Below are 14460 nucleotides of genomic sequence, written 5' to 3'. Positions count from 1 at the left end.
TCTTCCAGCTTCTGGGCTGCATATCAGCAATTGGATCGGTATTGGCCAATACGGCTGGTTAATAATCGGCCATCGGTATTGGCCCAAAAAATCTCTACCGGTGCACCCCTACTTATTTGTGGAAGCTCCTGCTACCATTTTACTTTCTGAAGTTGAGCTGCTTTCTGAATTCAGGGTTTATATCGCTGCTATTCAGGACAAAAGCAACTGTGTTGTTATTGACTTCATTTTTACATAGCCAGTAAGCTGATGGATCTGTGTTCTGGCTGCCTAATATCAGGATTGTCCTTTTGCTTTGTAGGTGTGCATGCATCCCCATAATGTGCTGTCAGACGTGGTGAACTACACCCTGTGGTTGATGGAGTGCTCCCATGCATCGGGTTGCTGTCATGCTACCATGTTCTTCTCTATTTGCTTCTCCTTCCGTGCTGTCCTGGAGCTCTTTGACAGGCATGATGGCCTTCGTCGCCTGGTTAACTTGGTAAGGCTTGCAGTCACCTATATCCTGAATAATGATTTTAATGTCTAGTTCTGAAGCTCCTCTGTTTAGCTGGGAAGTGTTCCTTTTCTTGCCTTCTCCCTCCACTTAGAGTGGAGAGAGGGTAGATTTTACAAACCTCCCCCCTGCCTTTTTTAACTCCTTCACATATTTGAAGGTCCTTTTACTTTCTTTCCTTAAGTCTAGAGACAAAGTACCCTAAATTAAATGCTGTGTAGTTGGGCAGTGGGTGTTGCCTGTAACTTTGATTCACTTCTCAAGCCTTTCACTTAACATGTGTATTCTACCACAGTGATCTTGAATGACAAGATGACTGCAGTAGAAATACTTTTTTTCAGAGTTGCACTGATTTGACTTTTATATTTGTATTTGCTTTTATGAGTAATGGAGGTGAGAGGGAACTCCTCTTCCCAGAAAATATGTGCTGCTTACTCTATCAGACCTCTGTATTTGCAAAATATAATTCTATTTAATACCTAAGAGAGACCCAGTTATCCAGTTTCAGCTGTCATAGTTTCTATTACGTTCAGTAGTGAGTTTATCTCCATTTACTAAGGTTTATCTGTACAAATATTGTTAGAAGCTGCTGGAGTCTTAGTTCCTGTGAATTATGAACCCAGTGAAAAAAGGTGTCTCCCATTTCTTGACTTTTTTGTAGATCAGCACTCTAGAGATCTTAAACCTAGAAGACCAGGGGGCCCTGCTGAGTGATGATGAAATCTTTGCCAGCCGACAGACTGGGAAGCACACCTGCATGGCCCTGCGCAGGTACTTTGAGGCTCACCTTGCCATCAAACTGGAACAGGTGAAGCAGTCACTCCAGCGCACTGAAGGTGGCATCTTGGTCCATCCGCAACCACCATACAAGGTGAGCAGGCTTTTGTGATGCTGTTTTTGTTGTGTTTTCAAAATAAATCTCAGAAGTGGGAATCAAGTGGTCTCTTAAAGCCAGTGGAGTCCATACAGGATATGAAACTGGTTGGTTGCTTCCTTGTGATGTGATATTGCAACTGAAAATAGTTTTAGCAAAGTTCATTGGCACATTTGGTTCATGTGTAATTGGGAGGTGCTATTTCTTCCTTTGTTACTAACATTAAAAAATCAAGCTAAAAGTATCTACAGCAGAATTTTACCATATTTATCTACTTTCTTCACAGACTTTTCAACTTTGTAGTTACAGGAAAGTTTGTAACAATACCAGAGACATTTGGGGTCTGCTAATAGGATTCAGCTATTTGATTTCAGACCAGTTGTCTTTGCATCATCATGGAGTAATCTAGTCTCTAGAAATGGGCTAAGAAGCCTGGCTAAGTTCCTCCACCAGAGCCATGTAGCTGGGAGCTGTATGCACACCACTGCTGCTCCTCCCAGCCCCCTGCTCCCAGGCTACCATGCAAGTGCAGCTCCTAGCTGGAGCACAGCTGTACCAGGGCCAGGCTCAATGGAGGGAAGGATGGGGGGAATGAGTGCAGGGGATTGGTAGCAGCCAACACCTTCCAGCCCCTGCGCAAGAGTATTAAGCCTGATCTTTAAGTGTGTAACTCTTGTGATACCTCTCTTAAACTTCCTGCCCCTTCTATCCACAGGCATGTTCCTACACTCATGAGCAGATTGTAGAGATGATGGAGTTTCTGATAGAATATGGTCCAGCACAACTTTACTGGGAGCCAGCAGAAGTCTTTCTTAAACTGTCTTGTGTGCAACTCATGCTTCAGCTTATCTCCATAGCCTGCAATTGGAAGACATATTATGCCAGGTGAGATGCCAGATAATACGTAGTACTGTTACGCTTCTGCAACTTTAGGTTGAGATGCTCTAGCCAGGATATCAGATACTTTTTAAAATGTAAAGTTTTCCATTTTAATATTAAACACACTTCAGACAATCTAAGGACAGCGTATGGAGGACAGGAGATGTCACAAAGTTAGCATGTGTGGGAAGATGCACTGTTGGTGGTGAAACCAAACTGAAAATATTGTTATCTGAATGTCCAAAGGGCTATTGACAGCCAAAATGCTCTGGCAAATTAGGAGTTGAGCAGATTTCTGATTACAGCTCTTATCCATTCACTCCATCCAGTACAGACTTGCTTACCATTCTTTGTTTTGGTAAAAGCAGAAAGTAGTAACCATACCACTGGGAACTAAAAGACGTAACCTGTCAATGCAGAGGCAGAGGGATAAAATCAAAGTATACTCTTGTATCCCTGCAAAGGGGTGAGTCTTCCCCCTCATGAAGTAGACTTAGCTAGCTCAGGGTGCTACTCATATTGCTTTGCTGTATTTTGTCATATGCTTTGAGATGCATTACATTAATATAAGGCATTAAATGGGTACAAGTATGTGGCTGTTGAAAAAGCGGTTGTAATAGAGAAATTTTGGAACTGCCTGTTTTGTTTTTGTTCTGTTCAGGCTGACTCCAGTCCCCCGGAAGAAATTCTTTAGTCCAATGGTGCCCAACCTTTTTAGGCTGTGGGCTGGATGAGTGCTGTGAGCTTGGTTTGTGGGCTGGATCCAGTGCATGGGATTGGTCCATCTCGCATGCTAGATCAAGTTTGGTGCTGTGGCTCCAGCCCCATGTGTGCTGGATCAGGCCTGCCTCCCACATGCTGACCCAATCTAGTGCACAGCACTATGTCATCTATCTGCAAGGCTTAGAAATTTGTCAGTAAGGACTGGTGGTAGTATTAATTGCTAGTGCTCCCCCACCATCAAATTTCTGGACCTGTGTGGAGTCCCATGGATTAGATGACATGGTTCTGCATGCTGGATCTGGCCTGCTGGCCAGAGGCTGAGCACCACTGCTTGACACACTCAGGCTTTAGAAGTTCAGAAACTAAATTTGGAGGTATCCCTCTTAAGTTCCGTCTGCTGTTTAGGCAGTCATTATGCTGACAGAGCAAAGTTATCTTCTAATAAGTAGCTGAGGTCTCTCTCTCCTCACCCCAGTCCTAAAGGTACTTTGCAGCATCTGATTTAGGGGGGCACTGCACCAGGGGAATGATGGGAACTCAGTTAAAATTCTACCACCAACTTGGAAAAAAATGTGTTAATGAAAGATTCCTGCCTTTGAATTCATCCTCTTTTTGGTTAGTGCTAAATAATTTCCTTAGGCTTTAGGGAAAACCACACCAAAATGGTTTTCTTCAGAGCTGGTTGGATCTTTCTTATTAAAACACTTTTTTTATTTCCATTGCAAGACTTTGATTGATTTATTAAGACTGTAATCACATGTAGAAACACATTCTGAGGCACTTTTTGTTAGGAAGGTATTTTGGGACTAGGATGGAATTAATGGTCTGTAAGAGATGCCACCAATGCTACAGTAGCCAATAGTTCAGTGGCTACATGTGTGACATGAGAAACCCAGATTCAAGGCCGTGTTCTAACTCAGCCAGAGGCAGGGACTTGTTTAATATTCACTGGGATAGATAGCAGTTAAAGGAGAGCAAGAGAAATTTTTGTGACAATTTTGGCAGAACTTTCTTGATGGAAAATGGAATCTACTCCAGTCAACACTGCCAAGGCAACTCCTAAAATAACTGACAGGGTTTATGTTGTTGCCCAGTCTCCATGGTATTCCTAGCTCCTGTTAGCTCATTGAACAGTATTCAAGACTGGATCTCTGTTTCCATTATTCTTCCTTTACTTTCAAGTCTCTGCCATCACCCTTTCTTTAAAAAGTGGTGGTGAGGAAATTACTTATTTTATCTATTGTTTAGACCTTTGGGTAGAATTGGGTCATGATGATTTCATGGGCTGAATCTTGAAAAACTCTCTTCTATTTGTTTTTGTGCATGGAAAGCTGTGAAACTTTTGTAGCTACTGGGAAGGAAAAAGCTTGTGGGCAGAAAGTAGGAGACCTAGGCCGTGTTAACAATGCATACAATTCTTTCTCTGAGAGGGAAAGATAAAGATGTTGGAAATTCAGACATAAAATCAAGAGGTACCATCAGGAATTTGTTTCCACCTATTTAGCAGCATCGGTGTGAATTGAGAAATATTTTTGGTACAGTTTGCCTAAACATCAGACATCACAGATGCTCTGTATGCTTGCATTTTTAATAATTTTTGGTATGGTCCTCTTTCAGGAATGACACAGTGCGCTATGCTTTAGATGTACTGGCCATTCTTACTGTGGTTCCTAAAATCCAGTTGCAATTGGCAGAGCCTGTGGATGTGCTGGATGAAGCAGGATCTACAGTTTCTACTGTGGGTAAGTTGAGCGTGGACTTGAGGACTTATTATGTACTTACCAATATACCGATAGCTGAGATAAGATTCACCTAGATGCACTATTCCCGGAATGAAATGTAAGGCTACAGTTGTATTAATAACTGCCAGAGAAATGACAGGAGGCTGTAGTTAATGTACTGTGTAATGAATGCCATGGTACTTGGGTTCTAAACTTGTTGAAGGCATGGTCTTTGTCTCTTCTATGTTCTGAAGGTGCTGAGTACATTGCCAGTGTTAATCCTTTTGCACAGTGGGATAGTACGGTTTCCTCAACTTCCCAGAATCTTAAAGTTTTCATAGGAATATAGCATTGGAGTTGATGGGAGGGAAATAATTATTTTAACTTAAAATGAACAGTTACTGTATGTGCCTTTTCATTCATTCCCTTTGTCTCAAGCCACGGACTGTCAGCTTGCAAATGAGTGGGCCATGACTGGTTATTGGATCTAAATTAGATGGATCCTGGCATGTCATGGAAGGGTGCTTGCGGTAGTCAGGAGGGGAATTTTGTTTGTGTGTAGACACTTTCTGTTGATATTGTGACAAGGTGTTTAGCATGCCTGTCACTTTAAGAGGGGAAGAGGCCTGAGAAGCAGACTGCAGGTGTGGCAGGGGGCCAATTAGAGAGTCACCTGACTAGAAGGGGGCTGGGCTTGAAGCATATAAGCCCAGGGCCTGGGCTGGTCAGGGAGTCTAGCCCTGAGAGCCACAGAGAGAGGAGCTCCAGAACAGCAGGGCTCCAGGTCATGCTAGAAAACATGAGCTGGGGTAAATTGCTCAGGAGGTCTGAGTAAGGGACTAAGGAGAAGGCTGGGAGTAAGACCAGAGCCTGTCAGGTCAGCATGCCCATGGTCTCATTTAGCGTAAGAATGGGGCCAGAGTCAAGGGAAGCCAAAGGTCAGGGACCAGTGCCAGAGACCAAGGGGATCAGAGGACCCATAGCACAGGGAGGGGCATAGATAAGGCAAGGAGCTCATGGTCTCAACTAGCTTAGAAGAAGCAGGGCCAGGTTAAGGGATAACCAAAGGTCAGGGACCACTGCTAGGGGGTCAGAGGGCCCATAACCCAGAAATGGATGTAGACAGGGTAAGGGAGCCCAGAGATCAGGGCCAGGGGACTGAAGGCCAGCCAGAATGAAAATAGGAGCCTGAGAGGGAGGATGTAGTGCCTGGGAGTAGGCCACAGGCAAAGTGCCTGGGTGGGGAGTGCAGGCTGACATGCTGTACTTGGGAGTAGCTGTAAGAGGTGAAGTGCCTGGGTAGAGAAGCCAAGCCTGGAAGCTACACTGTGGAGTAGCTGAGCTAGGCAAAGTGCCTGGGCAGGGAAGCCCAGTTGTAGGGACTGAGGCCATGGCTCAAGAGGACTGATGATCAATATGATTGATAACATCTGTGAGGTATGGGCATGGTGTAAGGGGGGGTTGGAGCCACCTCATAAGCCCATATGGTGAGGTAGAGACTCCAGAATACCAACACAGGATCAGGGATCCAAATATCTAAGAACAAAAAGACATGGCAGGAAAGATGAAGGGGCAAGCTTGAGGAGTGAGGGCAAAGCAGGGGCTATGTGGCTATTGGGGGGTGTTGCGGGATGAACGCTTGTTACAATATTCTGCATTCCTTTTCTCAGATGATGGTTGGAGTTGAAGAGCAATTAAAAAGTATGAGAGCTTTTGACTGGAGCTAATTCCAGAATTTTTCTTTGAGTCATTAAGGACATTGTGGAGTGTGCTGTCCACTCATTAAAATATTCCCCTCATCTTCCACTTGGATCCTGTTTGAGGAGAGTGCTTTTTGTAGTGTCCACCCTTGAGACGCGCCTCCGTCAGTCTGCATATGGCAGTTGCTTTAATGGCAGGTGCCTCACAAGACTGCAAACCTGGATCATATATGGTCACTTTCACTGAGAGATTGCTTAACCTGTTACTAAGTAATACTGTTCCATGGACCAATCCACAGTGGATGGTACTGGTGAAGGAAAATGATATGATTGGAGAGGTGGACATTACTGTGTTGGTCAGAGGGAATGAGTTGACTGCAAAGGATCTTAGAATAAGAAGGTGAACTGTATCTCCCTTCCTGATTTGCAGGAGATTCTGCATCTGATGAACAATCTGATGCTTGAATAGGCTAAAGTGTTAATGAAACATTTCTCTTATTAGGTATTAGCATCATCCTGGGAGTTGCTGAGGGTGAATTCTTCATCCATGATGCAGAGATTCAGAAATCAGCTCTTCAGATCATCATCAATTGTGTATGTGGCCCAGATAATCGTATCTCCAGTATTGGCAAATTCATCTCGGGGACCCCCCGGCGGAAGCTCCCCCATGCCCCCAAGAGCAGTGAGCACACACTGGCCAAGATGTGGAATGTGGTGCAGTCCAACAATGGCATCAAAGTGCTGCTGTCATTGCTGTCCATAAAAATGCCAATTACGGATGCAGACCAGATTCGAGCATTAGCATGTAAGGCCTTGGTGGGGCTGTCGCGCAGCAGTACCGTCCGGCAAATCATCAGCAAGCTACCCCTCTTTAGCAGCTGTCAGATCCAGCAACTGATGAAAGAGCCTGTGCTCCAGGACAAGCGCAGTGAACATGTCAAGTTCTGCAAATATGCTGCTGAGCTGATAGAGCGCGTTTCGGGGAAACCATTGTTGATTGGCACAGATGTCTCTCTGGCTCGGTTACAGAAAGCAGATGTGGTGGCCCAGTCAAGGATCACGTTTCCTGAGAAGGAGCTGCTCCTTCTGATTCGGAACCATCTCATCTCTAAGGGGCTGGGAGAAACTGCTTCTGTCCTTACCAAAGAGGCGGATCTACCCATGACAGCAGCGTCTCACTCCTCTGCTTTTACCCCAGTTGCAGCAACTGCCTCTCCTGTGGCTCTGCCTCGTACCCCTCGTATAGCTAATGGCATCTCAGCCCGGCTGAGTAGCCATACTACTGTAGGTTCTACTGCCACCTCTGTCCATGCTCCGTCAAGGCCATCTGCTTCCCAGGGTCCACTTGCCCTTCCAGGCCCTTCTTATGCCAGCAACTCCCCTTTGATTGGCAGGATTAGCTTTGTCAGGGAGAGGCCGTCTCCCTGCAATGGCAGGAAAATAAGAGTGCTGCGACAGAAATCGGACCACGGCGCCTACAGCCAGAGCCCAGCTATCAAAAAGCAGCTGGACAGACACCTCCCTTCCCCACCCACGCTGGACAGTATAATCACAGAGTACCTTAGGGAGCAGCATGCCCGCTGCAAGAACCCTGTTGCCACCTGCCCCCCTTTCTCTCTCTTTACACCCCACCAGTGTCCTGAGCCAAAACAGAGGCGCCAGGCGCCAACTAACTTTACCTCACGGCTGACCCGCAGGGCAGCCTTTCCGAAGTACGGAGGGGTGGATGGTGGCTGTTTTGATAGACATCTTATATTCAGCAGGTAAGAAAGAAAAATGTTTTTGATTACTGCTGGAGTGCTCTCTGTTCCAAAAAGTCTTTCCTGCTGTGTAAGTGGATTCAGGTTCCACAGTCCAAATTCTTTGACGTGATCAAAACATTTTGACTTTTGAGTGGCAGCTGGGAGAAGTTTGAAAGAACAGTTTTAGTAGACATTGGGTTTTCATCTGACTTTTAATTGTTCTTACTGCTAATACTCAACACTTAATATAGCACCTTCTGCTTTCAGAATGTTGTCTGTATTTTAAATGATGTGGCATCCTACTCCTCTCTCTGCTTTGTAGTTGTGGTGATGTTCCTATTTTATGGGTGAAACAGTTGAGGCAGGTGATTGAGCTATGGCAGGCCTTAATGTATCTTTTAGACTCAGGCCTCTTTGCTAAGAATAGAGGATTTTTATTTATTTATTTATTTTTAGTCTATTCCCCATTTCATTTTTCCCACAGGCACCCATAAATATTGTATTTTTTACTTGGAGGCCTGTGACATCTTCAGATGGGGGAATAAACTAGAGAAGCTTATGACAGGTTATATAGTAAAGATTGTATCATAGTGCTTAGGGTTGGAAGGGACCTAAACAGATCATCAGATCTGACCCCCCCTGTGTATTGATGCTCTGGATTTTGATAGTAAAACCAGTGCCACCTTTGAAAACGTATGGTTCCAAGGAAGTGCTTGACCAGTGTGCCTTGTTTCCTTGCTTTGCATTTTTCAAAACTATCGCCAGCCTTACTAGCTGTCCATATTTTTTTTTTTTTCCAATTGACTGTAATACAGGTTTTTTTTCCACCCATCTTAAAGGATATTGAATCCAGATCTTGCAACCTGGTAGGATATTATCATAAAAATATTTCATCTTGCAGGACACGTGGACATACTACAAATCACTGTATTGTCTGTTCTCTCCAATAATTCTATTCCCCTAAAAACAAACAAACAAAAAAAGCTGACTTGTAGCTACATAAAATTTCGAATCTAGGCTTTGATATCCTCCATCCTTGTTCTGTTTGGCTTTCCTTCTCTTCGTTTTTGGTCACCCATATAACCTTTCCCTCCCCAGATTCCGTCCAATTTCTGTGTTCCGGGAAGCAAATGAGGATGAAAGTGGCTTCACCTGTTGTGCGTTTTCTGCACGGGAACGATTCCTAATGCTGGGTACTTGCACAGGACAGTTGAAACTCTACAATGTATTCAGTGGTCAAGAAGAGGCTAGCTACAATTGCCATAACTCTGCCATCACGCACCTTGAACCATCCAGGGTAAGGAGTTAAAGGCCTAGTCTGTGTCTTAATGGATTCACATAGCTTAGATTTGTGTTTCTGTCCTATTTGGAATATGACCAAAGCATATTTATTGGCTGATGTACAGCATAATTCACCAAAGTGCTAGCAGAATCCCAGTGGAACTAATGTTACCCTCCTCCTCACAGGCAGTGGGAGGCTGGGGCTAATGGGGCTTAACCCCCACAAATGCAGGGGAGAGGATGGGGTCGCAGGGTGGCGTGGGATCTGAGTGGCTGCAGCAGAGGTGGGGGGCTGCAAGCACAGACTCAGACACTCACAGCCCGGTGTGTGGATCACTACCCAGCATGGCAGGCAAGTTTCAGTCTGTGCAGGGGAAAGTTGGGAACAGATAGAGGCCTCCACAGTGAGGGGGAGGGAGTGGAGCGGGTAGGGGCAGGGGCTGGGGTGAATGGGGCCCCGGGGCGGGTCATGGAGCTACTGGAGCCTAGATGGCTTGTCTGGGGGCCGCTGTGTACACCCCAGGGGAGTCATGGGGGAGGGGGGGGCATGTGCCCCCCAGATTTGTGTGTGGGGCAGAGGTGGGCTGCTGCTGCAGGTTGGGGCTCTGTGTCCCACTGCTTTTGCTGCTGCTGCGGGAGCTGTACGGTGCTATGTGCATCCTGCCACCGGGCAGGCGGAGGATGTCACAGCCTGGGGGCGGCAGGCACATGGCATCACATGGCTCCCAAGGCAATGGCAGCGGGGTGCAGAGCCCATGATGTAGGAGCAGACCGCCTCCACCCCACGCACAAATCTGGGGGGCACATGCCTCCCTGTGCTTCCCCCAGGGTGCATGCAGCGGCAGGAACCTCCTCTTGTCCCTGGAGGAGCCGCCCAAGGCTCCGATAGTCCCACGACCCGCCCTGGCCCCAGGGCCCCATTCACTTCAGCCCCTGCCCCACTCCTTCCTTCATTATGGGGGGCCTCAATCTGCCTCCCTCTTGCCTCCCCCCACCCCTTCCCCTCCACAGACTTGCCTCCTGGGAGGAGGGGTGCTACGTGCGCACAAGCTCTCAGCCCCCCCCAAATAATATTTTCTCCCTCCGCTTATGACTCTCCTCTTCGAAGTTTCCAGGAATTTTTCTGCCCCTAAAATAGTGGGAAAGAGATAAAGGAGCCCTCTGCCTATGTGCGATTATATGTGCGCGCATAAAGGGGAAGGAAAGGTCTTACCTGGTAAGCATAAAGGGGGAAGGAAAGGTCTTAAAGTTGATGTATGTATAAGAGAAATGCCAGGTATTGTAGAATTTACAGAACTAATTTACCACCTGGGTTGTGGCCCTGAGGAAAAAGTGCCATGTGGAAGGATCTTGTTACAGCTCCTAACCCCATATTGAATATGCAAGTAATTTCATGTGTGTTAGCATAGCACTGTAATGTCGTTTTGTCTTGCTTTGCTTTCTTTTCATCCTTGATAATACAGGATGGATCTTTATTGCTGACATCTGCTACATGGAGCCAACCTCTCTCTGCACTGTGGGGGATGAAATCCGTCTTTGATATGAAGTAAGTACTCTCTCTGCCACTCTGGAGTGTGCCATACTTACAGGAACATTTTAAAATGTACCCAAAAACCCCTAGAGTAAGAAACTACAAAAAAGTATTCAGATACTTAGCAAGAAAGAGCATCTATCGAGTAAGAAACCAGTCCAGCAAAAATTGGGTACTTTGGGCAGTTGGGAAAACCCATCACGCTGTATCCTCATAGCGATGAACAAGTTTGTTTTTTTGTTTTAAGTGAAAATATTTAGAGCATAATGCTGCATTTAGTTGCGCACAGTTTGGCTTCTTAAGAGAGCGGTTGTGCTCAGAGGCCAGACTGACAGGCCTCTGGGCAGCTTGACAACAAGCTTTTGGACACTGCTGCAGCTTTTAAGAATAGAAGAAAAGAAAGCTTAAGCAGCCTTTGGGTGCTACAGAAGATGGATCTCACAGTGTTGACCAGGTTAAAATGATCCTACAAATTAAGAATAGTTTTAAGTTAATCAATTCCTTGAAAGAACTCCAAAGGGAAAAATGTACTAATTTTTTTTATAAAACAGTACTGCACAACACAGCTGTTACCAGAGCATTCAAGCTGTTAGTATCTGAACAGTGTAACATGACTGTGTTCAGATAATGTTTTTTATCACTTCATAGGCAGAAGACAGTTTTACAAAATTCTTCTTGCCTAGGGGGTCAAATTTGCTTGGAGATAGATGAGTAAAATCATGAGCGTGCCTGATATCATAGTAGGGTGTCCTTTTTTCCTTGATTGGTAAATGTATTTCAACACTTTCAGGGTGGTTATGAAAAAAATAAACAGTGATTTGTGTGGTGAATTTTGCAGAGTAGTTGGATACCACAAATAAAGTTGCATTAAATTAGTTTCAATATTGACTGTTCTCCCTTTTAAGAAAAGAAAAGAAATAATGCTTTGTTTCTCAGATGTTTGACCATTGCATACTTGGATGCTCCAAAAATGTGTGAATTTTCCATGTCCCTAGTAGCTACTTATTCCAGCAAATATAGTGTTAAGCCTGCATCTTTATAAGCAACTGGAATAAATGTTGTGAAGTGGTTTGTAATACAGCAAATCTGTGATCAAAACAATTGTCTTGTAGCTTATCTATGCATATATAGTAGATGCTCTTCTGGCAAATATGCAGCTACCTGAAGTATTTTAGTACTGAGCCTCCCTAGCCAGCAGAGCTGAGAGCGCTCTTCTGATTATTATCGGCTATGTTTAACAATGTTATGCTCTACGAGAAGTATTTCTGCATTGTGTGTTAAGATAGACTGTTTGAATCTGCAGTTTACTTAGCTGCTCACTGATTGTTTTTTACAGGCATTCCTTCCCAGATGACCATTATGTGGAGTTCAGCAAGCACTCTCAGGATAGGGTCATTGGTACAAAAGGGGACATTGCCCATGTAAGTATCAGTGAAAGTGGATCTTCTGGAACTGACACCAGGTTATGTCTCTGCTTACGACATATAGAACCTGAAGGGTGGCCATCCTGAAGCATGGGTGCCAAAAGTGGCATGAGCAGCCTGTGTATGTGACATGAAGCAGATTGTTGAGGGCAGGCAGCACAGTGGCAGAGAGGGCAGGAAGCAGAAAGTAGAGCACCAGATCAGGTGGGGAGCACAGGGCAGGGAGCAGAAAGCTGAGTAGCAGATCATGTAAGGGAAAGGGAGAGTATGGGGCTAATTTGTGGCACACCTGGCAAAAAGATTGGCCTCACTGTGGTAACTGACAGATACTGTGATGGTGTCTGTAACTGACAGAATTCACCATAAGATGTCGAGTGGGTAAAGTAAGTAGTAGGGTGAAAGTGCTAGACTTTAGGAAAGCTGATTTCAATGAACTCAGGCGATTAGTCAAGGACACACTGCAGAGTAGGAGATTTGAAAAGATGGAAGCCCAAGAAGGGTGGCTGTGCCTTAAGGAAATGATCCTTCGGGCACAAAGCAAGATGATCCCTGAGCGAGGCAAAAGAGGGAAAGGGGCCAGGAGGCTTCCCTGGCTGACCAGAAAAATCCAGGGCAGCCTAAGGGACAAAAGGGGAGCACATAAAAAGTGGAAACAGGGAGAGATCACCAAAGATGAATATACCTCCTCTGCTCGTGCTTGTAGGGAGGCAGTTAGACGGGCCAAAGCTACCATGGAGCTGAGGATGGCAACCCAAGTAAAAGACAACAAGAAATTGTTTTTTAGATATATAGGGAGTAGAAGGAAGGCCCAGGGAGGAATAGGACCCCTGCTAAATGGGCAGAAACAATTGGTGACAGACAGGGGGGACAAGGCTGAACTCCTCAACGAGTTCTTTGCCTCGGTGTTCGTAAGTGAGGGGCATGACAAGTCTCTCACTGGGGTTGTAGAGAGGCAGCAGCAAGGCACCAGACTGCCATGCGTAGACCCTGAGATGGTGCAGAGTCATTTGGAAGAACTGGATGCCTTTAAGTCGGCAGGCCCGGATGAGCTCCATCCGCGGGTGCTGAAGGCACTGGCCGACATCATTGCAGAGCCACTGGCGGGAATATTTGAAAGCTTGTGGCGCACGGGCCAAGTCCCGGAGGACTGGAAAAGGGCCAACGTGGTCCCCATTTTAAAAAAGGGGAGGAAGGAGGACCTGGGCAACTATAGGCCAGTCAGTCTCACCTCCATCCTTGGCAAAGTCTTTGAAAAAATTATCAAGGCTCACATTTGTGAGAGCCCGGCAGGACAAATTATGCTGAGGGGAAACCAGCACGGGTTCGTGGCAGGCAGATCGTGCCTGACCAATCTAGTCTCTTTTTATGACCAGGTTACGAAACGCCTGGACACAGGAGGAGGGGTGGATGTCGTATACTTAGACTTCAGGAAGGCCTTCAATACGGTATCCCACCCCATACTGGTGAACAAGTTAAGAGGCTGTGACTTGGATGACTACACAGTCCGGTGGGTGGCGAATTGGCTAGAGGGTCGCACCCAGAGAGTCGTGGTGGATGGGTCGGTTTCGACCTGGAAAGGTGTGGGCAGTGGGGTCCCGCAGCGTTCGGTCCTTGGACCAATACTCTTTAATGTCTTCATCAGCGACTTGGACGAGGGAGTGAAATGTACTCTGTCCAAGTTTGCAGATGACACAAAGCTATGGGGAGATGTGGACACGCCGGAGGGCAGGGAACAGCTGCAAGCAGATCTGGACAGGTTGGACAAGTGGGCAGAAAACAACAGAATGCAGTTCAACAAGGAGAAATGCAAAGTACTGCGCCTAGGGAAGAAAAATGTCCAGCACACCTACAGCCTAGGGAATGACCTGCTGGGTGGCACAGAAGTGGAAAGGGATCTTGGAGTCCTAGTGGACTCCAAGATGAACATGAGTCGGCAGTGTGACGAAGCCATCAAAAAAGCCAATGGCACTTTATCATGCATCAGCAGATGCATGACAAATAGGTCCAAGGAGGTGATACTTCCCCTCTATCGGGCACTGGTCAGACCGCAGTTGGAGTACTGCATGCAATTCTGGGCGCCACACTTCAA

The 14460-nt window shown here is 46.0% G+C and overlaps 1 protein-coding gene across 2 annotated transcripts in view; it reads left to right on the top strand.

Annotated features, from left to right (window-relative positions):
* Positions 1–14460, top strand: part of DCAF1 (DDB1 and CUL4 associated factor 1) — a 103652-nt gene that overhangs the window by 46143 nt on the left and 43049 nt on the right. For both annotated transcript variants that reach the window (XM_019475704.2, XM_059715397.1), the window contains exons 10-17: positions 302–481; positions 1158–1367; positions 2086–2255; positions 4590–4714; positions 6896–8156; positions 9234–9432; positions 10880–10962; positions 12284–12368. In XM_019475704.2, the coding sequence (XP_019331249.1) occupies positions 302–481; positions 1158–1367; positions 2086–2255; positions 4590–4714; positions 6896–8156; positions 9234–9432; positions 10880–10962; positions 12284–12368 (2313 nt within the window). The remainder of the gene's footprint in view (positions 1–301; positions 482–1157; positions 1368–2085; positions 2256–4589; positions 4715–6895; positions 8157–9233; positions 9433–10879; positions 10963–12283; positions 12369–14460) is intronic.

This window comes from Alligator mississippiensis, chromosome 12, assembly GCF_030867095.1.
Source record: "Alligator mississippiensis isolate rAllMis1 chromosome 12, rAllMis1, whole genome shotgun sequence".
Taxonomy (NCBI): Eukaryota; Metazoa; Chordata; order Crocodylia; family Alligatoridae; genus Alligator; species Alligator mississippiensis.
Note: the sequence above shows the minus strand (reverse complement) of the source record. Positions and strands in the feature narration are given on the sequence as shown.